This window comes from Nomascus leucogenys, chromosome 6, assembly GCF_006542625.1.
Source record: "Nomascus leucogenys isolate Asia chromosome 6, Asia_NLE_v1, whole genome shotgun sequence".
Taxonomy (NCBI): Eukaryota; Metazoa; Chordata; class Mammalia; order Primates; family Hylobatidae; genus Nomascus; species Nomascus leucogenys.
This window is the reverse complement of record NC_044386.1, coordinates 86,493,026-86,519,744: the sequence shown is the minus strand read 5'-3', so window position 1 is coordinate 86,519,744 and position 26,719 is coordinate 86,493,026. Positions and strand designations below refer to the sequence as shown.

Sequence of the window (26,719 nt, the reverse complement as noted above, 5' to 3'; positions counted from 1 at the left end):
TGATTCTCCCAATTATTTTATGATTTTAAAAAACATTTTATTTCAATTTGCCAAGAAGTGGATTGTAATATCAAAGTGTAAGTTTATTTCTCTGATGCTAGTGAAATAATTTCCTTCTTAAAAGAATTTTTTATTCAAACAGTGTGGTTTGATTTAAGAATGTCATTCAAAAGTAGGTACAACTTCTCTATGCAAATTAAAATATCTTAGTTTTAGTAAGTTTGGTCATGCTTATCACTCGGATGGAAAAGAACATGTTTATAATAAAGGAAAAACATTTTGTGCAGGGAAGGGGATGTAAAGAAAACTTTATGGAAAAAACTTCTTAAGATGATGCCAAATAATTGCTACATTAAGGAAATAAAAACTGAAATATGAACACAGAAAATACCTAGGAGGTCTGTTAGGCATGTTGGGAGGTGTGGTCATGGAAATTCTTAATATTTGAGTCGTATATAAAAATGTAAAATAAAAACTTATTTACATAGCTAATGCTTGCAGCCTCTGACTGACAATTCTATTAGACATTCAGTGGATATTTCAGCATCTCTCCTGTATACTTAGCACTATGCTGGAGGCTGTGCGGTGTAGAAGAACCATTAGCGATTGTCCGTGTCTGCAAGGAGTTTATAGTATAGTTGAGGATGGCATTTTGACTCGAGATGAGTATTAATACTAGCATGTTCTCTGAAGGGCCACTTGAATAGTAAGGACAACAAGGACAAATGGCACACAGGCAGAGGTAATTAGGGGCTGAAATCATCTAGAGAAGTTTCTCAGAGTATGAGGGAGGATATTTTCAGTGCTGACAAGAGAGAATGAGTCTTTTTAATGTTTTTTTTTTCTTTTTTTCATTGAAAATCTTTGCTATAGTCCTTACTTAAAAGTAAGGACTGCCGGGCGCCGTGGCTCACGCCTGTAATCCCAGCACTTTGGGAGGCCAAGGTGGGCGGATCACGAGGTCAGGAGATCAAGACCATCCTAGCTAACACGGTGAAACCCCATCTCTACTAAAAATACAAAAAATTAGCTGGGCACGGTGGCGGGCGCCTGTAGTCCCAGCTACTTGGGAGGCTGAGGCAGGAGAATGGCGTGAACCCGGGACATGGAGCTTGCAGTGAGCTGAGATCGCGCCACTGCACTCCAGCCTGGGCGACAGAGCGAGATTCCATCTCAAAAAAAAAAAAAAAAGGTAAGAACTTAAAAACCTGAGGATTTTAGCCAGAATTTTCCTGTTCTAATTAGACCTATGTCAGTGGTTCTCAGTTGGAAGTGATTTTGCCCCCCCAGGGGACATTTGGCAGTCTTATAGGCATCTGGTGGATAGAGGCAGGGGATACACAGGACACCCCTCTTTCCCACCTACCCACACACCAAAGAATTCTCCAGCTGGAAATGTCAATAATACTGAGATTCAAAACTCCTAGTCTACATGTGCTTGAGGAACAGTGAAGAGATAATGGAGCCTAGCCACCTGTCTACCATTTGTTTTATGTGACCAATGCCTCAAGGAGTTATAGGGCTGGGCTGTGAACAGTTAGTAAGTGGCATATGATTAATTATTCAGTCCTGAGTTATTCAGCTTACTTCAGTGAAAATCACAGTCTAAACCAGGGACTTAATAAAGGATTACTGACAAAAGAGAACTATATATGAATGGAACATCATCTTTTTGTACTTGACCCAAGTTTGTGTCATATCCAGTAAGCCAGTAGTTGTGCATCAAAACATCGGCCATGTCTCAACTCTTCACATGTTATCAAGACCTCTGGCCTTAATGGAAAGAGTATAAACTTTAGAATCAGAGAGTCCTAGATTTCAAGTTCTGGTTCCAGCTATGTGACTTTGGATAATTACCTAATCTCTCTGAGTTATAGTTTGTTCTGTAAAAGAGAATAATAAAATAAATCTTCTGTAAAAGAGGATAATACAATAAAGAAGATATATGTTTATTTCTATTGTGTGTAGAAGGCATACTTTGATTGTTGTGAGGATTAAAGAAGCATTGTAAGTACCTAAAATATTACCTTGCACATATTTAGTACTTGGTAAATGTTATCTATTACTAACCCTTAGGAAAATTTTGCAAGGTAAATATTGTTATACCCACTGCATAAATGTAGAAACTGAGGTACAGAGAAGGCATAGCTTGTATAAAACCACACAGTAAATAGTAGAAGTAGGATTCATATCCATGCCTTATTCCCAAATTCGTATGCTTGTCATATTGCCTTGGTAAATAATGGAGAAGGGAAAAAATCAGAAAAATTAAAAGGAAAAAAATACTTTTTAAAAAGTGACTTTTCCCCTTCCCCCATAGTGAAATTTCCCCCTTTGCCTAGGTTTTGAATTCTCTAAATGTTTCGTGTAAGTCAAAATTGCTATGAGAGATGCATTTTATGCTTCTAAAATAAGTGTGCTCTTAGATTTGTAAAGAGGTGGCAAATAATTTCATATATTTCAAGTTTTTTTAACTTCTTATTGTTAAAAAAAATCATCCCAAGGCTTAAGAATTTCCCAGTTAAAATCTTTATTCTAGAGGCTATAGTTTTGTTTCTGACACTTTCTGGAAGAATCTATGCTAATGACCAGCACCGCCAGATTTTTTCATGATATTTTCATTTTTATCCATGCATCCACTGGTGTCAACTTACTAGACTACTAAAACTGAATCAGATGTTTTTAGGACCACAGTTTAATATACTTATTGTGCCTTCCAGAATAATTTATTTTATATCAGTTAATAGCTTCCCCTTTCTGCATCCCTGAAGTTCCATAAGAATCAGCTGAGGAAGTGAATTTATTTATTCCTTCCTAGTCTAGAGTTTTGTGGCATCAATAAAACTGTAGATGCTAGAGCCAGTTTCAGCAACTACCTGCTAAAGGAATAAATCCTTCTTAATAGGGATGACATTTCCATGCCCTGAATCCTGGGGAGAAAAATCTAGCAAGCAAGAAAAGATTTATGTGATTCTTTTCTATGAGAAGAATAGTTGTACAGTGAGTGCATGTGGACGGAATTTTAATAAACATTGAACCAGGCAGAACAGAATTCTTTAAAAAGCCATAGGTATATAAAATATCTAAGTTTTTTGAGCAATGTTAATATGTGAGCAGTCTACTTTGGGTAAACAAAAATGAATTGTTTTTCTCATTGTGTCAATTTGTATGTTTCTAAGTTCCTTAAAATATAAGCAGCGGAACATAATGAACTCTTTTGTTAGTTGACTAAATTCTTCATTGTTTATAATATGAGCAAAAGTCCTTCTGGCTTATTATAATTAGCCTGAAACCTGACTGTAAATGCTTAGTCAATTGTGAACCTGATTAATTTGTCTAAGGTCATACAGGTAGGCAGAGCCAGGAATGAAAGACAGGTTTTCTGACCACTAGTCCAGTTTTCTTCCTACTATTTTGACTTTTTCATTATTTTATCCATTCTAATTGGGGCATTTTTTTTTTCTCAAAGTTTTAATTGTGATACACAGCATAAAATTATTAAATTTCAAAAAATCTCTTTGAATAGGTAAATAATACATGCACATGTAACATAAATTAAAGGTTTACAGTATACAGTGATGAGTCTAGCTCCTACTCCTAACTCCCGTCCATCCCAGTTCTCTTTGCAGGCAGCCACTGTATAGAATTAGGCATTTCGGCTGGGTGCAGTAGCTCACGCCTGTAATCCCAGCACTTTGGGAGGCCGAGGCGGGCAGATCACGAGGTCAGGAGATTGAGACCATCTTGGCTAACACGGTGAAACCCCGTCTCCAATAAAAATACAAAAAAAAATTAGCCGGACATGGTGGTGGGCGCCTGTAGTCCCAGCTACTCAGGAGGCTGAGGCAGGAGAATGGCGTGAACCCGGGAGGCGGAGCTTGCAGTGAGCCGAGATCGCGCCACTGCGCTCCAGCCTGGGCGAAAGAGCGAGACTCCGTCTCAAAAAAAAGAATTGGGCATTTCAGATAGACTGCTTTGGTTTCATAAAATGCATAAATTGACATTGTATTATATTATTCTTTGAGTTGCAGTCTGGCCTGCCAAGTTTAGGGGATGCCTAACAGAGGAAAAATATAAGCTGTGGAATTAGAATATGGAGAGATTTATGAACTGAATTTGAAAATTACCCAAGGTCCAAGTTATTTCCAGTAATAGAAGTGAGGGCTCTCTTGCAGAAGTAGTTTATTACTCAGATATTGCCTTTTGTATAAATAGCTTAAAGTATATTATAAGAGCACTCATGTATCTTCATGACAGGTAAAATCCGTGTCTGAGTATTATATAACTACATACAGCTACTTTAAAATCAATAACACATCGGCCAAAAGAAAGAACCATGCTGATGTTTGAATAAACATCCTTAGGCTCTGAAACTGTCATCGTAGGACACTGCATGGATCTGCTTCTCTTGGGCCTCTGAGCCTCCATGTCCTACCCTGCTGAAACCTTGGTCCCCTGTCTTTGGATTGGGCACCCAGGCCTTTGGATGAGGAGATAAGGGGGGCTCCAGGAGTACACGTGAACCTCTGACCATGCTGCCACTGTTGAGGTTGTACAGAATGAAAAGCAGTAGGGCAGCAGCAGCCTCTTAGTTTTGCCCAGACCAAAGTAGCCTTTAATGCAGAGGTACTGGATTGATAGCTGCATATGACTAGGTTGATAGCTGCATATGGTTTAGAGAAAGAGAGATGCGAGTAGGTCAGGGAAGAGATAGGGAGAGGAAAGGCAAGGTGGGAGAAAGTTGTCTTTTTGAGAGATAAAGTCTTTGACTTCTGTACTGTTACTCTTGGGTTACAGTCTCATGTTCTACTCTAAGGCAGTGTTTTTTGAACTACTGTGTTCATAAGACCCTCCTGGAGCACTTGCTAAAAGTTGAGATTCCATGATCTCTGTCCTAAAAATGCTGACTCAGTGAATCTCAGATAGCGTCCTTGAATACTAGGATAGTTTTAATAAAGCGTTTCAAGTCATTCTGGGGAACACTGCTGGATGAAGGCTGGCCCTTATACTTTGAACAGTGGTAGATGTTTTGCTCCAGATTTGTCCGTTGTAAATACAAATAGCATACTGGGAGCCTTAACTGCAGATACTTCATTCATATCTAAATTAGAGCTTTTTTCTTTCTTTTTTTTTTTTTTTTTTTTTTGAGACGGAGTCTTGTGCTGTTGAGTGCAGTGGTGCGATCTCAGATCACTGCAGCCTCTGCTTCCTGGGTTCAAGGGATTCTCCTGCCTCAGCCTCCCGAGTAGCTGAGATTACAGGCACCCACCACCATGCCCAGCTAATTTTTTGTATTTTTAGTAGAGATGAGGCTTCACCATGTTGGCCAGGCTGGTCTTGAACTCCTGACCTTGTGATCCGCTGGCCTCGGCCTCCCAAAGTGCTGGGATTACAGGCGTGAGCCACCATGCGCAGCCCTAGAATTTTTTCAAAAAGCATTCATATTCCTTTTCACCTGATATGAATGCCTTGGTGTTGATTTTTTAAATGTTTTTGGTTATTTAAAATAATGGAATATTAGTTCATAGTGGCTATTAAAGCATTAGTGCTGTTAATCTTTGCAAATAGAACCACTGGCCTTTTGTTTGTCATAATGGCCCTGCTATTATTTTCCACCTGGACTAATAGTCTGTGATTTTTAAAAAAAATATACTTAAAAAAAATGTATTCAGGGCCGGGGTGTGGCTCAGGCCTGTAATCTTGGCACTTTGGGAGGCTGATTCAGGAGATGGCTTGAGGCCAGGAGTTCAAGACCAGCCTGGGCAACATAGTGAGACCCTGTCTCTACAAAAAAACAAGAAATAATTAAAAAAAAATAGCCAGGCACAGTGGCAGGCACCTGTATTCCCACCTACTCAGGAGGCTGAGGAAGGAGGATCACTTGAGCCCAGGACTTCAAGGTTGCACTGAGCTGTGATTGTGCCACTGCACTCTAGCCTGGGCTACAGAGTGAGACACTGTCTCAAAAAAATATATATATGTAGTTAGAACTTTGGTAACAAATAAGTAGCCTTTGTTTCATCATCATAGCCATTTGAACAGTTTAAAATGTAAATGACAAATTTCAGTGATTGTATTTTTCCTTTTCAGATAGGAACCAAGGCTTTAGCTTTCTCAACTCATTGACGGGAACAAACCATAGCATTGGGTCAGCAGATCCCTGTCACCCAGAGGTAAAGGTTTTTCTTGGATCTTTTTTCCCTCTTTGGCTTTAATTTCTCCTTGTCATTATGAATCTTGACACATTCACCATTGTTTTCCTTTCCATTTAAAAGGTGACAGAGAATGTTAAAAATAGATGAAAGGAAGGTCTAAAACAGCCCTTGCCAAAGCAGTAAGCCCTTTCAAGATGTTTACAGCTTTGGTTTTATTTTTACTAGGGTGCTTTCTAAAATATGCCAGGATTTCCCTGAGGCATTAGTTTGCCTTCAGATCTTTAAATAGAAAATAAAATTGATGGTGCTTTTTTAGTACTTCCTGTGTAAAAGACCTTGGCAAATCTGAGGCAAGGTCCCTGTCCTCAGTGAGCTTGTAGTCCAGTTTCAACCCTGCGTCCTCAAGAACTTTGTTCCAAGTTTACCTTAGTCAGCAGCTGGAGCCAAGAGCAAATTATACAGTGCCACATTGTCTTTCCAGGGATCTTTTTCAGCAGTCTCTGAGCTGTTTGTGTTATGATTGTGTTACACTTTCATATTTTGAATATAACACGGATCTTAAATGAGACAAACAAAAAACATGTTTTAATAGTCTAAAGCAAAATCAACGCTCTCTAGTTCTTCCTTGGGAGAAAGTACTCCTGGGTTAGTTAAGTTTTAGCCTTTTATTTTTTTAATGTGATCTTGCTCTTCTTTCTTTGCCTCCAGTTCCTATTACTCTTTTCTCAAGCCAACCAAGGACTGAAAGTGTGAGCTGCTTTTTTGGATTTAGTTCTGAAATAGTCTATGATTAAATTGTTGCTTATGTGTATTTTCCTCAACAGCAACCCCATTTGCCAGAAGCAGATAGGACTGAATCCCTCTCCGATCATCAGGGTGGTGCATCTAACACAACAGATGCCCAGGTTGATAGCATTGTGGGTAAGTTCCTCCTTTGGCTGCCAAGAGAGAGCTTTGTGCAACTTGGAATAGGTATCTGGGCGGAAATCATTGAGGGGGAAATTGATTTTAAACACAGAGAAGGGAAAAAAATTGGTAGTATACCACACATGAATGTGAGCCTTGCCAGTGGCTATCAGAAAAAGGAAGAAGAGTAAATACATAACAAATATGTGGGTGCCATTTTATCTTTAATTCTCCTAGCAGGATCTTGATTCAGATAATCTTAGCCAAGGCAGACCGAACCAGGTGACGAAACAGCTAGCTCTGTATCACGTAGTTTTTTCATAATATTTAACAGAAGTCAGAATCGATGGTGACAAGAATAATACAACTTTATATTTATAAGCCCTTCCACATCCTTTTAAAGTTCTTTTATATCCCCTTTCTCATTTGGTAATGAAGTTTTGCAGAGAAGTTTAATAACTTTTCCAAGGACATCTAGCAAGAAGCGCCTGGAGCTGAAGCTGGAATCCAATATGCTGTCCAAAAGCCAGAAAACCAAGGAGCTTACTTGACAATAACTATAAATCTTTTGCTGGGGAACTACTGATATTCCTACTTTATGCTACAGAGGGCTCATGTGCAGTAATAAATTTTTAAAACTCTTTTTTCTTATTATAAGATAATTCATGTAGAAAACTCAAGTGGTTGGTTATAGAAACATATGAGGAAGAAAAAATTATGTATAATTTTTTTTCTCTCCAGTTTATTCAACCTTATCCTCTCAATTGAATCCTTCCCATTGGCTTTTAAACCTGCCAAAGTCTCTGCCATTAAAACAAACTAGTAATCACACGGAAGTGGGTGGGGACTTCAAGCACTAACCTAAGTAACTTTAGAAAACAGTAATTGGACTAGATACCATAAGGCTAAAAACAAAAATAACTGAACACAAATACCGAACTCTACTTAGTAAATTTGTTTCTTATAGGGGTATGGCTCAGCAACTCTGAAATTTTATATATAGATATTTTATACACCACACATATACCAACATACAGAAAATAGAAAATATAGATAGTGAGAGCTAGGTTTCTCACTGCCAGAGGAAAAAGGTTACAAATAAGGAAAAGGGAAGGCTGAGATGTACCCTTTGGTACTGGATTGGAATCTAATGTATCAGTATGAACTCATGGCTTTAAAAATATACTTACAGTTAAGAAAATAAATACAGATGTGTGTGTGTACGTATGTATTAGTATACACACATATATTTCCTAGTTCTGTCCACTGAGAGGCCTAGAAGCAAAAATACCGCCATAGCAGTGGACACACTTAGCACTCAGATCTTGCTTTCTTTTTGTGTGTGTGTGTGTTGTTGTGTTTTTGTTTTTGTTTTTGTTTGAGATGTAGTTTCGCTCTTGTTGCCCAGGGTGGAGTGCAGTGGCGTGATCTCGGCTCACCGCAATCTCGCTTCCTGGGTTCAAGCAATTCTCCTGCCTCAGCCTCCTGAGTGGCTGGGGTTACAGGCATGCGCCACCACGCCCAGCTAATTTTTTTTTAGTAGAGACAGGGTTCCTGCATGTTGGTCAGGCTGGTCTCAAACTCCCGACCTCAGGTGATCCACCTGCCTCGGCCTCCCAAAGTGCTTGGATTACAGGCGTGAGCCACTGCGCCTGGCCAGATCTTGCTTTCTAAATACAATTCTCCAATAAAAGGAACTAGGGCTCTTTGGAGAAGTGGTTGATTCCAGGACTTGGGCAAGAAAAATACAGGATGACCCTGGAGGATCTCATGGTACCAGAAATTAAGAAAATTCTCAAAAAAGAATGGGGACATGTCGAAAGGGCATAGGGACCAATCTGAAAGAGCTTCCAGTGGCTAAATCTGGAACAATTTGACCAGCAAAGTAGATTAATATAGTATTGGGTTATAACCCATAGAGTAAGCTAAGTATCCATGAGTTCGTACTAATATAAATAAATAATTGAATAAACAAATGAGAAAGAAAGGACAGCATCTTCTTACAGAAGAATCCCAAGTAATAAATATAGAAGGAATGAGGAAAATAGAAAGCCGCCATTAGGCAGAAAACACAGTAATAGTACTTGGTAGCATAGGTGAAAGTTTGAGGAGAAGTAGAATATCTGCATAGTCTAAAAGTATCTCTCTCAAGATACTTATTTATTACAAAGGGGAAAATAGTAACTTTACACTGGAGAAACTCATCAGATACCAGCCACTTTAATTATGTAATGAAGGTTAACATCACTGGTAATAAGACATATTGACATAATAGCCCTCCTGATAGGATGCAGTGAGAAGGTAATCTCACCAAAAATGCATAACTGCAATCTAATAATAAGAAAACATCTGACAAACCCAATTAAGGGACATTATACAAAATAACTGACATACAAGTATTAAAGTCGTGAAAGACAGTGAAAGACTGAGGAACTGTCACAAATTGGAGAAGACTAAGGAGATTTGACAACTAAATTCCATGTAGGATCTTGGAACAGAAAAAGGATATTAGTGGAAAAACCAATGAAGTCTATGGCATGTTTAATGGCATTATACCAATATTACCTTCTTGATTTTTATAATTGTACCATGGTCATAAAAGATGTTAACACTAGGGGAAAGTGGGTGAAGAGCATATAGGAACTCTGTATGCTATTTTTGCAAGGTTTTTTTTTAAGACTAAATTAAGAAAAAAATTTAAGGCAAAACCAAATCAATAAAAACCAAACACTTCCTCGACCCCACATCTTCCTCCTTATCTCTTTACTAAACTTGTTTCCATTCCTCACCTTCCATTTGCTCCTCACCTCACTCATGTCTGTCTTTTGCCTGTGGTATGCCACTACAGCAACACTGTGCAAAGGCCAACAATGACCTCCATGCCGCTAAATCGGGTAGATATTTTCCTGTCCTCATCTTGGCCTCGTGGCAGCATTGAGTGTTACAGATCAATTCCTCTTTGAAACATTATCTTCCCCTGCCTCACCCAACACCATGTCGCCTGGTTTTCTTCCTACTTCTCTGATTATTCCTTCTCTTTCTTTGGTAGATACCCTCCTTTACCCAGCCTTTAAATATTGTCATTCTTCATTGCTGCATTTAAATTCTTCCAAGTCTATATTTAGGCATGGAGTGATTCTGTCTACATTAACAGCTCAATTACTATGTATACACAGATAAATCACAAACTTTTATCTTCAGCCCTATATACCAACTTCCTACATGACATGTCCATTGAACGAAAGCAAATATATTAACCAAGATGCGTTTTTAACACCAAATTGTCTATATGGCATTGTGATAGATGCAAATAATTATAAGTCATCATCCTGTCTTCATGGAGCTTAGTCTACAAATATAGAGATAGGACCCGTAATGTAATGGTTAAGGTCATAGTCATTGGAGTCCTATACAGCTGGGTTCAAATCATGGCTTTATCACTAGTAATGGCCTTACCTTGAGTAAATTAACCTCTGTTGGCATTAGTTTCCTCTTCTGTAAAATAACGGTGATAAATCTTTCCTCATAGGGCTGTTGCAAAGTTGCAATGGAACCATGTAAGTTAAAGCATTCAGTGGTGTAGATCCACAGCACATTCTCTCTTATGGTAGTATTATTTATTAAAGTAGTGGTGGAGAAATGTTAGAATACAAGGTAATATATGCAAGTGCTAAGACAGTTCTAGAAACAATAAGTGTAGAAAGAATTCTAAGGAAGGAGACCTGTGAAACTGGGATGGGCAGGGAAGACATTCGAAACGTAGTGGGCCTGGAGTGGAGAAGGAGTTAAAATTGTGATTAAAAACAAACTTTAATAAAGAAGCAGTGTGCCAAGGTAGAAACAGTAAAAGATTTGTAGTAAGAAAATATGAATTTAAATAGCTCTACCTCTGAATAGCTGTAATTTTAGATGAGTTCATTTTTAGATACAGGTTTTTTTTTCATATCATTTCTGTTATTCTCAGATAATGTTACCTGTTCTAATCACCTAATCACCTTTTATAGTGGTTGTCAGTAATAGATGTGAAAATATTTGTTGTACAGTAAAATGTGGCATAAACTTTAGTCATTATTGGTGAATCAGTGTACCTTAGTGGAGTGAGTATGCTTTCGGAGCTGGAAACACCTGCGTCTGAATTCACTTACTAGTTGTCACCTCAGCAAGTCACTTCAACTCTGAGATGTGGTTTTCTTACCTTTAAAATGGAAATAGTACTCCTTACCTCATGACAATGTTGTGAGGATAAAATAGTTACTCTTCATTTGTGAGGACCTGCTAGCAGCCAAGCAGGGTGAGGCACCATGAGCTGTAAAGCTGGTGTACACTGGGCCTTCGATCATTGGTGACTTCATCAAGGTTAGCATTTGCCTTAGGATTCGCTGAGTGTAGCACATATGCAAATAACATGACAGATAATGTGACAAATCCTTATTTCAGATCCCATGTTAGATCTGGATATTCAAGAATTAGCCAGTCTTACCACTGGAGGAGGAGATGTGGAGAATTTTGAAAGACTCTTTTCAAAGTTAAAGGAAATGAAAGGTAATCAGATCTATTGTGTCTAATACGTTCCCATGTTGATGCTTGTCTGTTTTATGTAGTAGCATTTTATTTTCTTAACTGCTGGATTGGATTCCTTGTTCTGGTCTCAGCTGTCTTGAGAAACTTAGCTACTCCTGGGACTTGGTAAAAAAAAAAAAAAATTCCCTGGGGAAAATTTTTCCATCTTCATTCTCTTTCCTTTTACTTTTCCTGCTTTTGCCTTCTTCTGTTTCTTTCAATGTGTTACATAAGGTGGACACCGTAAGATCCCTACCAATTTACTCACATCATTCCCATCTGGAAAATTTGGAAGACTTAAGCTTCCTAATACATGTAATGACTACATCATAAACATGTCTTTGAAACCCATCTCCCATCTTCTAGTGTTAGAGTATTCATATACTCCAGGTTATCCTGTGCTATTAGACAAAGTTCTTAAGATATATTTTTCCCCTAGACAAGGCTGCGACGCTTCCTCACGAGCAAAGAAAAGTGCACGCAGAAAAGGTGAGACAATCAGCCAGGTATTTACTGAGTACCTATAAAAGGTCCAGTGCTGTTATTATAATTATATATCAAACTCGTGTATTTCTGAAGGGTCTTAGTGTGAGCTTTTCATTGAATATTAACTTCTAACTAATTAAATATTTATACAGTAATAGTATAGTTGCTGCAGTCAAACCAGGATTTTTCACCTGTATGGTGAGTGATGTGGAACCTTCATTGAGACTCAGGATGTTTGCCTTTCTAACTATTGGGCCAGAAAACTCTTAGTTGTTTTGTTTTGTTATTACCAACACAACACGTGCTATTGGCAGGAAACTTGTATGGTTGATGGTGTTCCCTGATATGAATGTGTCATAATTTATCCTGTTCCCTTTTGGACATTTAGGTCATGTGCATTTTTTTGCTTCTATAAATAATGAAGCTGTGCATGTCTTTACACATCATCTTTGTATACAACTCTAAATATATCCTTGGTATAAATTTCTAGATGTGGCAATCATGGGTCAAATGGTATTCAAGGGTTCTGATACGTGTTGCCAGAGGACTGGAGGGCAAAGTACAGAATTTTAGGTCTCAGTCAGTTTAAGGTATGACGTATGAAACAAGCTGAAATGTAGCTATTGCCTAAAATTTGTTGCATGCTTTTCTCCACAGGTGGCCAAAGCATTCTGGATGGCAATCGGGGGAGACAGAGATGAAATTGAAGGCCTTTCATCTGATGAAGAGCACTAAATTATTCATACTAGGGTTTGACTAACAAAGATGCTAGCTGTCTCTGAGATACCTCTCTACTCAGCCCAGTCATATTTTGCCAAAATTGCCCTTATCATGTTGGCTGCCTGACTTGTTTATAGGGTCCCCTTAATTTTAGTTTTTAGTAGGAGGTTAAGGAGAAATCTTTTTTTCCTCAGTAAGAGAGTGAGGAATACAGTGATAGTAATGAGTGAGGATTTCTTAAATATACTTTTTTTTGGTTCTAGGAATGAGGGTAGGACAAATCTCAGAGGTCTGTGTGATTTACTCAAGTTGAAGACAACCTCCAGGCCATTCCTGGTCAACCTTTTAAGTAGCATTTCCAGCATTCACACTTGATACTGCATATCAGGAGTTGTGTCACCTTTCCTGGGTGATTTGGGTTTTCTCCATTCAAGGAGCTTGTAGCTCTGAGCTATGATGCTTTTATTGGGAGGAAAGGAGGCAGCTGCAGAACTGATGTGAGCTATGTGGGGCCGAAGTCTCAGCCCGCAGCTAAGTCTCTACCTAAGAAAATGCCTCTGGGCATTCTTTTGAAGTATAGTGTCTGAGCTCATGCTAGAAAGAATCAAGCCAGTGTGGATTTTTAGACTGTAATAAATGAGGCAAAGGATTTCTATTCCAGTGGGAATAAAACCTTTCTACTGAGTTGTGGGGGATATGTTGTATGTTAGAGAGAACCTTAAGGAGTCCTTGTATGGGTCATGGAGACAGTATGTGATAATATACTGTGATTTTCATGAAGAAACTCTTCTGCCTTAAGAGTTCTCCCCTGCTGCTTGAGATGTCAGAGCTGTGTTGTCGCACACCCACAAAACAAGGCACATTTCCCCCTTTCTCTTTAAAGCCAAAGAGAGATCACTGCCAAAGTGGGAGCACTAAGGGGTGGGTGGGGAAGTGAAATGTTAGGCCATGAATTCCTAAGCACCTTGTTTTTCTTCCAAGGTTCATAGCTCCTCTCTGCCCTTCCAAGCCTGTAACCTTGGGAGACTATCTTTTGTTCTTTATCCTTTGTCTTGTTTGAGTGGGTCAGCCCCAGGGGAACTGATAAGCAAATGGCAAGTTTTTAAAGGAAGAGTGGAAAGTACTGCAAATAAAAATCCTTATTTGTTTTTGTAGACTTTGTAATGCATATCATTAGCCCTCACTGTGATCATTACTGCTGTGGCTCTGAACTGGCACATAGTACAGTGGATGGAAGGTGCCCGCACACCAGCTGAGAACTGGTTCTGGCCTAGGTAGGCTCTAGAACCATTTACACAGCATGAAAGAAACAGGTTGGGTTAGGAGCAGAAAGAAATAAGGCTCACACCCCTCCAGACACTACCTTATAAGCACTGCAGAACCTGAAACAGATGGCAGAAGGAATGGAATGCTACAGGGGCCAGTAGGAGTGACCACAGGGAGGAGACAGCTCAGTGACTGGAGCATTCAGGAAGAGGCTTTCCAGGGAACACTGGACATTGCTTAGTGACCTTTTGTTCCTTCTTTTTTTTTTTTTTTTTTTTTTTTCCTTTTACTGTTCTGAAAGACTTTGAGTCTGTGGTTCACCACCACCCCATCAGTGTTTCTTTGAGGTGATTGCATTAGGGAAGTTGGCTCTGGGATTACAAAAAAAAAAAAAAGGTGGAACATGTTTTCCTTAAAAGATGGAAGGTTTTAGAAAATATACTAGGCCATCTGGTTAGAAAAAAACAGACTAGACTAGAAAAAGCTGTGAATTTGATTTTGTAGATTAAACAAAGCCAGATGATTAAAATGTGATTTATTTATAAACTGTGCTAATGTCTATTATTATGATTTTGTGGTTTTTTATTGGGGGTACGAGTGAGGGAAGCCCTATATCCTTCATTGGATTAGACATATATAGTGAATACTGGAAGAGTCTGTCAAGCTATTTTGGAATTTACCCTGCATATGTAATGTCATGTTTTTAAGACCTCAGCTATGTAGGGATATTGGCCTCTTCTAGGGACATATAGGATGAAGGTCTCTAGTGAAATCTACTAAAAGCCCATGTTAGAATAGTGATCATGAGCTAACACTACAGTAATAGCTGCAGTCTATCTAAAGTGACCTATGTTCATGCTACCACAAGTTGTTACAGAATTGCCAGCTGGAATTTAAAATAAGAGACTTGGTTTTTGGTTGTTTTTTCCTTAAACATTTCTAGATTTGCATAACATAGTGTTTGGCACATAGTAGGCCCTTAGTTTTGGTTGTAAAGTATGGTTTGTGTTTGATGAATATGATCACAAAGTTTGAAGATCCATACATAAGTACTGGAAGGTAAGGGAAGACAAGAATAAACATTTTTCCCCTGAGAAAATCATGTGTTATGTAATAATTTTAGAGTGATGAAGACATAGATATTTTTATAATTTTAAAATATGCCATCCTGCCAGAGTATGAGAAGATTGACAGAACCAGTTTGCTTGCTCTCTATTTATAGAACTTGGCCATGTCTAATTCAGAGAAGCTAGAGATTCAGGGAAGCTAGACTTAGATGGTTGAGTAATATGGGATGTGGTTCAAGGACCATAGAGCATGTTAGGCCATTCCTGCAAACTACTTCTAACACGTGAAATGTGATATATGGTTAATTTCCTGGTCCCACTGTGGAGAGGTCAGGATCAACATTTTTGCCATGGCTTGTCAGATTCCTTTAACCTTGGGCCAGTCTCTTAACAATGGCCATTGAGAGAGCACGTGGAATGCCCCTTGCCTTGCCTTGGCTTGCCATGGAAAAACAGTCTTAGAAGAATCACTGTCTAAGGGTAAGATGGGAGCTCTGTAAACTATTCTGAGCTTCAGCGTTTGCTGATGCAAAGCTAAATTTAGCAGACGTGTCCAGTGTGGTCAGAGGTTCTGATTCATTAGGGGTTCTGATTCATTGAACGTTCTGATTGATGGAAACGAGAGTTTCAGCGAATGTTCTAATGCATTAGATTTGCTCTTCACTTTCCCTGCCACCCCTGTTAATTTTACAATAGACAATTTAGCTACAGCATTAATGTCATTAAGTACCAAATCTTATTAGAGGACTATAGGTGGAGTAAGTGTAAAAAATCTGGTCACGTGTACTGAACCCAGTACTATGTTAGTACAAGGTTAGTTTGAAAACAACCCCCTATTAACTTTCCCATAATTTGTATGTCTCATGAAAGTAGAATGCTGACTGTGCATGGCATAATTCTAGTATCTTCGATTCCACTCAGGGTTTAGTGATCCATCCTGGCACCGTTGGCATGTAAGCTCTTACAGAAAACGTCTTAGAAATCCTCTAAATTTCATACTTTGGCATTACATATGCCTGTTGTTAATATCACAAAGCTTGCTCTTAATGTACGTATCTTTACTCAGAATTAAGTTCTAGCATAGGAAGTATCTTGCTGTATTCTAAGTTGTTCCTCTGGTTTGCAGAAGAATTAACAAAAAAGGTAACAGCAATAGCGTATTCCCACTCTTAGGGATTTACAGTTCTACTTTGTTTCCTTTTGAAAACATTGTGATTCAAAACCTGGCCCTAATGGTTATTACTGCATCTTTGGAACACAGGCCTGGGGGTAAAAAGAAAAAAAAAAAAAAAACAACTTTTCAAACCCCTTTCTGTGTATCCATTGTTATGCCCAAACACTTCCTCTGCACAACTACAGATCTGGGAGGCATAACCAGGCACCCAAAGCTGCTTGCTTATACCCAGTTTACTGACTAGGAAGCCTCCTGGGTTCTCTCTAATGAAGGAAGTGTCCAATCATTGCCTCTGCCCTTGCTATTATCAACCAGGTGGCTTTAATGCTATTACAAAAATGTGGACTAAGGCCTAGGGTAGGAACTTTATGGAAACAACAGCATAGTTTAGGAGAGAAAAGATTCTTTTAATCTGAATTCCAAGGACATGGCCTGCAACAATCATGCTTCCCCAGGAAATTCTCAGGAAGTCATTAATGGTGAAGTTAGACGGCCTTAAATTTGTTCCTTCTACCCTGGTGAGAGCAGAAACAAGAATCAGGGTCCAGCCAACACTGACTGTGAACGTCGTCGGTGCCAGAATCTGAGCTAGGTGTGGCAGAGGACACAGACTTGAGTCAGGATGTAGTTTCTCCTTTCCATGAGCTCAGAGTCCAACTCGGGTGGGAGTAGGGGGCAAACCAGACAAGGTCACAAAAGACAATGCCAAGACAGCATGTGAAGAGTGCTGTGACCAGCCCTAATGGCTGTGGGAAGGAGAGAACACAGTGGGTTGGGGAGAATAGGAAGTGCATCTTAGAGCAGTGGTTCTCAGAAGTGAGCCCATGTCACAGTCATCTGGAAGGCCCCACTCCAGAGGTGCGGCTTCAGCAGACCTGGCGTTGGGGCCTGAGAATTTGCATCTTTAACATCTGGGTGATACCGATGCTGCTGGTTTGGTCCTGGGACCCACTTTGAGAACCACTGACTCGGGAAATAATGCTGCTTGAGTTGAGCTAGAAGGATAAAGGATTGGGACAGATAGGTGAGCGGAGGCAACAAAGTTGTTGGAGTTATGGCTTGAACAAAGGTATGGAAAGAAGAGTGAGGGGATGTGCTGGGAAGATGCAAGGAGTCCACATAGAGAAATGGTGACAGATGAGGATGGGGTGATGCTGGAGGGGACCTTGTAGGAGTCTGTGCCTACCCTGGAGGTAAGTGAGGAGCCAAAGGTTTTGAGCAGAAAAGGCATCTAACCATAATTACATTCCAGGAAAACGCGGCAGCAGTATTAGCAGTTTTTCTGTCTAACCAATTAGCTGTGTTGAGAAAGAGTCTGAGGCTGAGGATGGACCCAACCCTGTGATGAGTGGTTTTTGCCATGGATAGAGAAATAGAGAAGAGGGGAATTTTGCCATATATTTGCTATCCCTGGACTACAGGGACACAGATTAGGAGAATTTTGGAATAGCTGTGATAGCAGGTAATCAGGAACTATATTCCTTCAGTCATATATAAGGACTTGCTGTAAGCACTGTGGAAATGTATATAAAATATATTGCTAAGATAGAATCTACTAGATATGGACACTGATTCATTTACTCGGCAAAAATATGTGGTGGCCAAAAAGAAGCCAGGGATAAAAGAGAATAAAATGTAAACTCTGCTCTCAAGGAACTCACAGCCTAGAGAGGGGACTGTGGCAACACAGATGTTCATGAGAGGCTTCCTGGAGATGTCTGAATGGAGGCACAAAGCATTAGTAAAAGTTAGCCAGGCGAACTGGTGGTGTGCTGGGGAGCAGGGGGTGGGCCAGGGAGGAGAAGTTGATGGGCACAAGCAGCCGTGAAGACAAGGATGATCCATGAGGACTGCGAGTTGCTGGGTTGTAGAGGATAAGGCAGGGAGTGGTGAATGCTAGGTAAGGGCAAAGGAGGGCCAAGTGCTCCAGGGCAGAGACCTTAGAATGTGTGCAGTGGACTAGGGGAAGCATCTGTGGTCAGATTGGTTACTGGGGGCAGTATGAAGGGTGCCTTTATAGGAAAGCCATCTGGAGGCTAGGAGACCCGTTAGGATGCTGGTGCAGTTGTCCAGGCACTAGAGGACCTGCAGTCCTAAACAGGGCAGTGCAAGTGGGACTAGAGCAGAGAGATTGGAGAACCGGGACGGTGTGGAGGTGGGGGACAGAGGACTGGTGGACCGCTGTGGCTTCTGTGGATGTAGGTTGGGTCAATGGTCATGTCTAAAACAGGGCTGAAGGCCAGAGGAGACGGATGGTTTTAAAAGAAACCATGAATTATTTGATTGTGAGTTTGAGGTACTTGTGGCCCCTCCATGTGCCAGTAGCCAGCAGTCAGCTGGACATGAGTCTGAAGCTCGGGATTAAAGTCTGGGCTGTAAGTACTGATTTGGGAGTCATTAGCGTTTATGTGGCTTGAAATCATCAGGGTAGATGAGATCACTTAGGGAGGAGTCAGCAGAACAGTGGTCTGGGAATACCAACAAGGAAGCAGGCAGAAGAGGTGTAGGCCCAAGAAAAAGCAGATTGTACGAGAGGGCCAAGGAGAACCGGGAAGTTCAGGGAGTAGGACCTTTCCAAAAGGGAGATGGCAGCAGCAGAGAGATGATGGAGAGCAAGGAAAAGAAATGCGTCAAGCTGCTCTGGGCTTGGAAAATGGGACGGAAGAGGTTACTGTTAAAAACCGGGGAAGCAGAAAAGGGAGCTGGCTCAAGTGAGGTGGGAAGATGATTCACTTTGGGGGCGCTGTGTTTTGGATCACGTCTAACAAATAGCTGGAATTTTAAAATCGTGCATCTCAAGGAACAGGTTGGGTTAAAAGGACTGGTTTGGGTCAGCTGTTGAGAACTATAGGCTACACAAACCCTTGAGGAAAGCTGTTAAGGGGGTAGGAAGGTGGAAGAACCAACCAAATCATCATAAAGGCAGGAATTTGATGCAGTTGTCGGAGGCCAAATCTATAGGCCCTTACGGTGCAACCTGCCTCCTCTTGGTAAGGGAGGTGTTTAGATGCTGGGGAGGTCCTTAGGAGGACTGCTGCACGTGTTCACACCAGAGGATTACTCCAACCCATTTCATCCTTCTCCCCCGAACTCTGCTTATTTAGACTCTTAAAAAACAAAAGGCATTTTACTTTTTTTTTTGAGACAGTGTCTCACTCTGTTGCCCAGACTGGAGTGCAGTGGTGTGATCTCAGTTCACTGCAACCTCCGCCTCCTGGGTTCAAGCGATTCTCCCATCTCAGCCTCCCAAGTAGCTGGGACTACAGGCGTGCACCACCACACCCAGCTAATTTTTGTATTTTTTTGGTAGAAACGGGGTTTCGCCATGTTGGCTAGGCTGGTCTTGAACTCCTGACCTCGAGTGATCTGCCTGTCTCTGCCTCCCAAAGTGCTGGAATTACAGGTGTTGAGCCACCGCGCCTGGCCAACATTTTACATTTTAATCAGCATTTTTCTTTATCCATTCTTTATCCACATCTTCTGGGGTCAGTGTAAGATCTAGCCAAGGAAACAACTTTGAAGTCCCTTTCTCCTTAGGCGTTTTGAATTCAAAATGAATTTTCACAGGTGCTAACAGTCATCTAAGCTGGAAGATGTGGAAACCAAGTTACTTGTGAACCTCCATGCCTGTGGGAAGACAAATCTGGTGGCATTTAAGACACCATGACAATATGGAGGAATCAGGCTAGGAGGGACTAGCAGAGGCAAGAGGTGGCAGGGCTTGAGGTTGGGTTGGTGTCATTCAGTCATTTGCCAAAGGCCTTGGGGTACAGAGGAAGTAAAATATAAAATGGCACTGCAGAGATAGCATCAGTGGGACACATGGTGTTCAGGTTTGCGGAATAGCGAGATACACCCATTGAGAAACTTTTGACCTTTGTGCAGACGGCCCAGGGGCTTCTGCTGGCACTGCATATTGCCCTTGGTGAGTGAATGAGGGCAGCTGGATATTACATGAGGACCACAGCAGAATGTGGCCTAGCACATCATTGGTCAAGGTATATCTGGGCTTACAGACATTTTCCTCTGGTCCTCCTGAGCCCTGAAGTCCCTGGGACCCCTCTGGGCTCCCTTTTAAATCTTCTCTCCGCCCACAGACAGCAGCAAGAATCAGACCGAGCTCCTGGCACAGGAGCTTTTCCATGAAAAGTTTATTAGAAGGGCACTTACAAGAGGAAGAGAGGGAACGAGGACACAAATCTTTTAACGATAGGGGTACAATGCTTAAACAGGTGCTCTGCTTTGAAGATATAAAAGTTAGAAAAATCTAAAACACTATAAATACATACATGCTTTTTACAAAGTTATTAAAAGGTCAGGCTGGCTGAATAGTGAAGGTAATCAACATAGTCAATGTTCTATTCCCCATCCCTCCACACACATCAAAGTAAGAGTCCAGAACAGCCGAGTTACAACAGCAGCAGTGAAGGTGAGTGAAGGCTTCTTGGATAGATGGCTCCATCTCTCTGTAATGCTTTCACCCCTAGCACGGGAGTGGGGCTTGGTTCAGAGGACCCTTGTGGAAGGGCCCAGATTTGACTCAGAGCTGTCTGTTTTTACATGCAGCCACTTGTTTAGCCAGCCTGGTTTGGTGTTTCTGGATGCTGAGCCAAAAAGCCACTACACCCTCCACCAACATTCAGAACTGGCTGTGCCCCAACTCTTCCAGCCACTGTCCTTGGGAGGAGAGACCTTTCCAACTTTCTTAAAAAAAATTAAATAGTTATCTGTCTGAATGGTTTTAAGAAATTATTACATAAATATAAAAACACCAGAATACTAGAGTATACATTACTTCTGCATTTAAAAAAAAATCCATTACAGAATCACTGAGAATTTCTCAATCCAGTTTACATGAGGCAAGTTTCTTTTCTATGATAGCTGTGTTTTTGAAAAGTTGCCTGTTTAGTCCATCATCTCCCCACCAACACCTCCCCATGGGAGATGCTTCATCATCATTTTGGATCCACGTCCTCTTACGTACGTTTTTCTGCTTTCCCTACCCACTTGAGAAGTGGCTGATGCTCCTTAAACCGTGATGAAAACACATTGTGAAGACTGTTACCTGAAAGGGGCCTACAAGGGAACATTTTTGCCATACAAAGACAGTACAGCTTCGCTGTGTTGAGGTTTGGTTCTGGTAAAATGGGGACACGTATATTTTGGAGGAACTCCCAACTCTAGCCAAGTCACACAGTAAGAAACAGGGTCCAGGGCTAAACGTGTGCCCTCTCTTGCTGCTGGTATCCCCCTTGGTGAACAGTCCTACAAGCAGCCTGCAGATTCTTCTCCCTACATCTCCTGTAAGGACAATGGAGTGGTGTAACCTGAGCTCTGGCCCTGTGGAGACCCTCATGAGGCCTGAGGCTAAGAATGAAACAGATCTTTGCTTCTTCCCCAGATTACTTACATACGTGCATGCCATGCACACACTACTTCAAACCTTTCTGTAGTCTTGAGTAAAAGCATTTAGCCTGGAATATGTCCAAACTCTAGGAAGCCAAGGGGAGACGGAGAAAAATAAAACAAACTAAGCACATGATATGTGCTATAGCTCACTTCAGTATATTAACAATCATTTAAAAAAATAATCACCATGGTCAATAAAAAAATACAACACAGACAACATAAGGACAATGGAGACGTCTGCCAGCAGCCTTGCCCTCATGTGTGCTCTTCCTAAGAGTCAAAGTCCCTGCTCCTGACTCTAGGCGTGTCTCAAAATGTCAGGTCTACAGCCTGCCAGGAAGGTGGCCAACTGAGATGATGTTCCAGCACAGGCCTGTAATCCAAACCGGCTGGGGTAGCTACCTACGTATGCGCTGGAAGGATCTAAGTTACTAAATTGGGAAGAAGCGAGGTGGGGAGGGGAGAGAGGAAAGGGAATAAAAGTTGGCTCCTTGGAAGGTGCTGAAGACAAAGATCTATGTCCCAGTGCTAGCTACACTTGGGTCAGTCTCAGCACAAGCTGCAAGGTGAAGATGTCATGGCGGGGAGCCCAGGGCAGGGGCAACACACGCAGTCGTGTTGCCTAGATGAACGCCACTTAAAACTGCTATCCAGTCACCAGCACTCCTCTAGAACTGCCCTGGTTTCCTCTTGCCCTTTTCAACTGTCCTTTAAAAAAGTGTTTTAATATACAAATGCCATTCATACACCAAGATTTTAAAACTAAGAAAACTAGCTTGTGGCTTCGAGGAAGGCCACTAATGTTACATACACCCAAAGCACCTATGTAGCGCTCTAAGGTGGGAATGGCACCATTTCCTAACCTCTTAGGTATGATCAAATTTATTTTCGGTGATGCCACAGGTGGGTTTGCCTACAATCCCACACATCCTCCTCTGGTGGTCTAGTCTATAAAGAAAAAGGGCCAAGGAAGTAGCCTGTGGAAAAAACACAAAACTCAAACTTCATGCTCCTACAAGTAGCCTTCAGGTCTGAGCAATGAGAGTTCTAAGACACCATCCAAATGCAGCCAAACGTGTCATTTCATCACATTCAAAGTTCATAACCTGCCAAAGTATAGGCTTTTTTTCCCCCTTCACCTGGAATAAGACGGGACTTCCATAGATCACTGGATCACCAGCATTGGGCTGTGCCTGAAGCTAGTTCCCAAGCACCCAGAGGGCTGTGTGCCACAGGAAGCCCTCACAGGATTGTGCAGCAGGTGGAGAATGCGGACCCTCGGAAACTGCTGCCCATGGCTTTTAGGAGAGGAACCATGACTGCTCTAGCAGAAGCCAAAATGGAATATTTGTGTCCTGGGTCTCAGAGCTGGCTGGGAACATGAACACATGTACAGGAGGTTCAGGGGGCTTCCTGTTTAAGAAACAGGCCACAGATGATTTCACACCAGGCACATACTTCAGACTCACAGTATTTAGCCCTCTCAGAGGAAGTGAGGGGTTTTGTATTGTCTCTCGGTTCTGAGTCAATACTCCTTCGAGAAGACTCACACAAGTCTGTCAAGGTGCTCCTTCTGTCTCTTCCTGTGTCCTCAGGAGGCTTGGGGAGCAGCTGTCCTACCTGGAAACCTCATGGCTAGAACTTCAGAGGCACAGGACCCCCTGCAGGTGAGGCATCAGGAAGCCTCTCCATCTCCCTCTAACATCAGAAATCTCATCACATTTGAGGTGTATAACTTGCCAAAAGTATATACACTTCCTTCCCTTCACCTGGAATAAAGCAGGACTTCCATAGGAAATCCCTTGATTTTTCCTGCTATAAATTCATGCAAAAACGTGGGATAGGTCATTTTATACAAAAACAGCAGCAAAGAATAAAGTACCAATTGAAGGTGGCAGTTCTGTCTATTGTGTTCTGCAAAAGGCTGGGAAAAGAAGAGGACTTTCTTTTCTTTTTTTCCAGTTGAAATAATTTAGAATAGTTTTCTCCCTAATTGCTGCTGGGAGCAGTACTTGTTACACAATACAACTGCTATAGTTGTCACTGATGATCCTCTACCGGGAGCTAGATCATCTTATATCCCAGGGGGAAGATGACCGACCTCTTTGTACCAAGCCTGCAATTTTCAAAGGTGTAAAAATATTTTAATAGCCCTTTTCATTTGCCTATGTTGGCCTGAGATGTTTCCCTTCTGGTGAATTTGCTTCTGTAAATTTCAGCTTGCAGAAGTGCTGGCAGGTGTCTCTTCAACAAAACCTGGAAAAGCTTTACCTCAGGAGAGAGAAGCAGTTGCTGGGTCTCACTCAGGTTTCCTAGTCAATGTGCCAGCCCAGGATTTTTAAAGAAAATATATAAACCAAACATTTAAAAGAGCATATGATAAAGTTGATTTAATGAATGCAACTGACTACATAAACCAATATAGCCGTATGCATCAGAATCTGGAGCAAGCTCTTACAGATGACTGGAGACACACCCAGTGTGGTGCTGCCTGAGACCAAATGCCATCCCACGACAAGGGCCTCCTGCTTCATGAGAACACTTACCGTCATTCGAATCTCTTTGAGATTAAGGTGATAATAGACACTATACATTGCATACGCACTGGGCCTCAGCAGATCCTTCCAACTTTTCAAAGTGAAAAAGGACAAACGTAAGTGAGTTTTTAAAGAAGTGACGCTCATCAATTTTTCCCGCTGTCCTGTGTGCAGGTTCTGCTGAACATGCACCTTCCAATCAGTATGTTCTGAGAGGGGAGAGAGACAGACAAACTCCCTCCCTCCCCATCCCAAGTCTATCCAGCTCACGAGGGGCAAGGTCTGCTGGAGTGGTGGGGCTGGGCTGGGAATGTTCACTGGAAGAGGCACTGTCACAAGCATCAGAGAGCTGGGCATGAGGTCTGCATGGCCCTGTGGGCTCTTCCTACCTAGAACGCTCTTCCAAGGTGAACTCCACACTGCAGTCCTAGACAGAGGGGTGTTTCTGGTTGGGCTGTGAAGAAAGCTGTCACTCAAAAAAGGAGTCTGGGGGGAGGGGGCCGGTGGTGTAATACTACCTGTTCTGCTCACTTAAGCCACCAGAGCAGACGCCATTTCTTGCCCTTCAAAGTGGGGCCAAAGGGTAAATGTGTTTGGCAGACACAGCTGTTCATAACATCCACCTCTGGGTTTGCTCGTGTGTTTCAGAAAACAGGTGAGTGCACCCCTTCAGTTGAGGGAGAAAGACTTCTTCTTCCTTGACAACAATGGGTTGAGTAGAGTTCCAATTTTCTCCACCTCCTGCATGGCCATTTTCCCCAAGTCCGCCCTCCCCTACCACACTTAATGTCTCTAAGACACACTGGAACAGCGGATGCTTGGGGAGCCCATCTGGGTGAGGACCTTGTCAAGCCACTGCAAAGGCCCATTCAGGTGCAGCTCGATCCAGCAGGGGGTACTGGTCACAGTCTGTCTCCTGTAAGAAATAGGGAAAGGGGTAGGGTGGGGGACTTAAAAAATCTCCAGGGGGCTACACAAGTCAGAAAACTTTTTCTGCTTTGGTGACAGTCATCTTCCCAAAGCCAGAGAGATATACTACCTTGTTAGATGCTGTCCTAGAAGCGGTACCAATAACTTGCTGAAACTACCAGGCCAAACTCCTCCACCCAGGGACGACTTGGGGTAAATTAAGTTCTCTTGAGGGGGAAGGAAGTCGACTTTAAAGAGTTAAACATGTAAAGTCAATGGCAAAGAGTTAAATATGTAAAGTCAATTGCACGGTACCCCAGAGGCCCACCAGTTACTGTAACAGGCCCCCTAATAGAGGAGACCTCCATCCTGAGCAAAGGGCTTCCTGGCTCCCATCTGTACCAAATGGGCAGGTGCCGCTCCCCTATCTTGAAATCTGGGCCCAGCCCCAGCAGGCCACGATGATGTGTGTCTGTCTGATTGAGGGGTGTTTTTTACAAAGCGCCAACAGTGTCCGCATGCCTTCGGTTCCCAATGTGCTGATATAATTCTCATCTATGGCCTTATTTTGGAAAATCTTACAAGCAGAACGAGCCATGGAACAATTACTGGAAAAAACCAAGGCACACCACACGTTTCTTTTCCCCAAAGCACTTTGTCTAAATTCAGGCTAGCTGATGATGCAGCTTGCAGGCAGCCTCCCAAAGGCCTCCACTGAGCAAAGGCTATCTGCTGAGGCTGGAGTCGCTGGTGCCAGCTGGAGGTGAGAGGTGTGGGCCCTGGGCCCTGCTTTCAGCCACCTCACAGAGAGAAGAGCTGAAACCTTACTCTCCTTGGCCCAAGAGGCAGGAGGACGACAAGGCTGTTCTGGGAAGGGGCCGCGCCCGCCCGTCAGGCTGCTGTGCAGTGCTGCCAGGCAGTAGTGACGCGGTGGGCCGCAGAGGACTGGGTGTGCTGGCAGGACATCCCGCGTGGTGATACAGCGTCCCCAGGGAAAGGCTCTGCCACCAAAGAGCCTCTTCCTAGCACTTGGAGCAGGACAGCTGCAATGCCACACCAGGAACAGTGTTGCTGTCTTGAGGGCACTGCCCTCCTTGCTTGGCCTCTACTTTGCTTGTGTAGCAGGGAGGTTGAGAAATGGGCCTGCAGACAGACCCTGGGGTATCTGCATGAGCGAGGGTACCTGAGTGTGGCCCTCTGGACTACAATCTGGCATAAGAAGAGCAAATGGACATCCCCTTGCTCTTTTCCACTGCAGTCCATCTTTAAATGTTTCCCTTCTCCACTAAAAAAAGATTAATTTTCTAACCTTTCACTCCTGTTCCCTAAATGAGCTAAGCCAGGGCTAAAAGATTGCTTAAAACATTTCTCTGGCTAGACCTTTGGGCCTGGGCTGATCTCTTCAGGCCATAACATAGTTGTAAGTTCTTTTGAGGTCTGACCACTTTGATTGCTCCACTGGTCACTCCTGGATTTCAGAGACACCCCAGAGACCAAGGGGCTATGTTCCCTGACACCCTGGGGCAGACA

The 26,719-nt window shown here is 42.1% G+C and overlaps 2 protein-coding genes across 6 annotated transcripts in view; one reads left to right on the top strand and one right to left on the bottom strand.

The window, feature by feature from the left end:
• AAGAB (alpha and gamma adaptin binding protein) overlaps window positions 1-14,639 on the top strand; it is a 52,457-nt gene extending 37,818 nt beyond the window's left edge. For all 3 annotated transcript variants that reach the window (XM_003267138.4, XM_004088293.3, XM_030814629.1), the window contains exons 6-10: window positions 6,091-6,173; window positions 6,980-7,076; window positions 11,499-11,603; window positions 12,061-12,110; window positions 12,765-14,639. In XM_003267138.4, coding sequence (XP_003267186.1) covers window positions 6,091-6,173; window positions 6,980-7,076; window positions 11,499-11,603; window positions 12,061-12,110; window positions 12,765-12,842 — 413 coding nt within the window. In that variant the 3' untranslated portion in view covers window positions 12,843-14,639. The remainder of the gene's footprint in view (window positions 1-6,090; window positions 6,174-6,979; window positions 7,077-11,498; window positions 11,604-12,060; window positions 12,111-12,764) is intronic.
• A 5,805-nt stretch (window positions 14,640-20,444) lies between these two features.
• Window positions 20,445-26,719, bottom strand: part of SMAD3 (SMAD family member 3) — a 128,465-nt gene continuing 122,190 nt past the window's right edge. For all 3 annotated transcript variants that reach the window (XM_003267130.4, XM_030814628.1, XM_012507365.2), the window contains one exon: window positions 20,445-25,196. In XM_003267130.4, coding sequence (XP_003267178.2) covers window positions 25,073-25,196 — 124 coding nt within the window. In that variant the 3' untranslated portion in view covers window positions 20,445-25,072. The remainder of the gene's footprint in view (window positions 25,197-26,719) is intronic.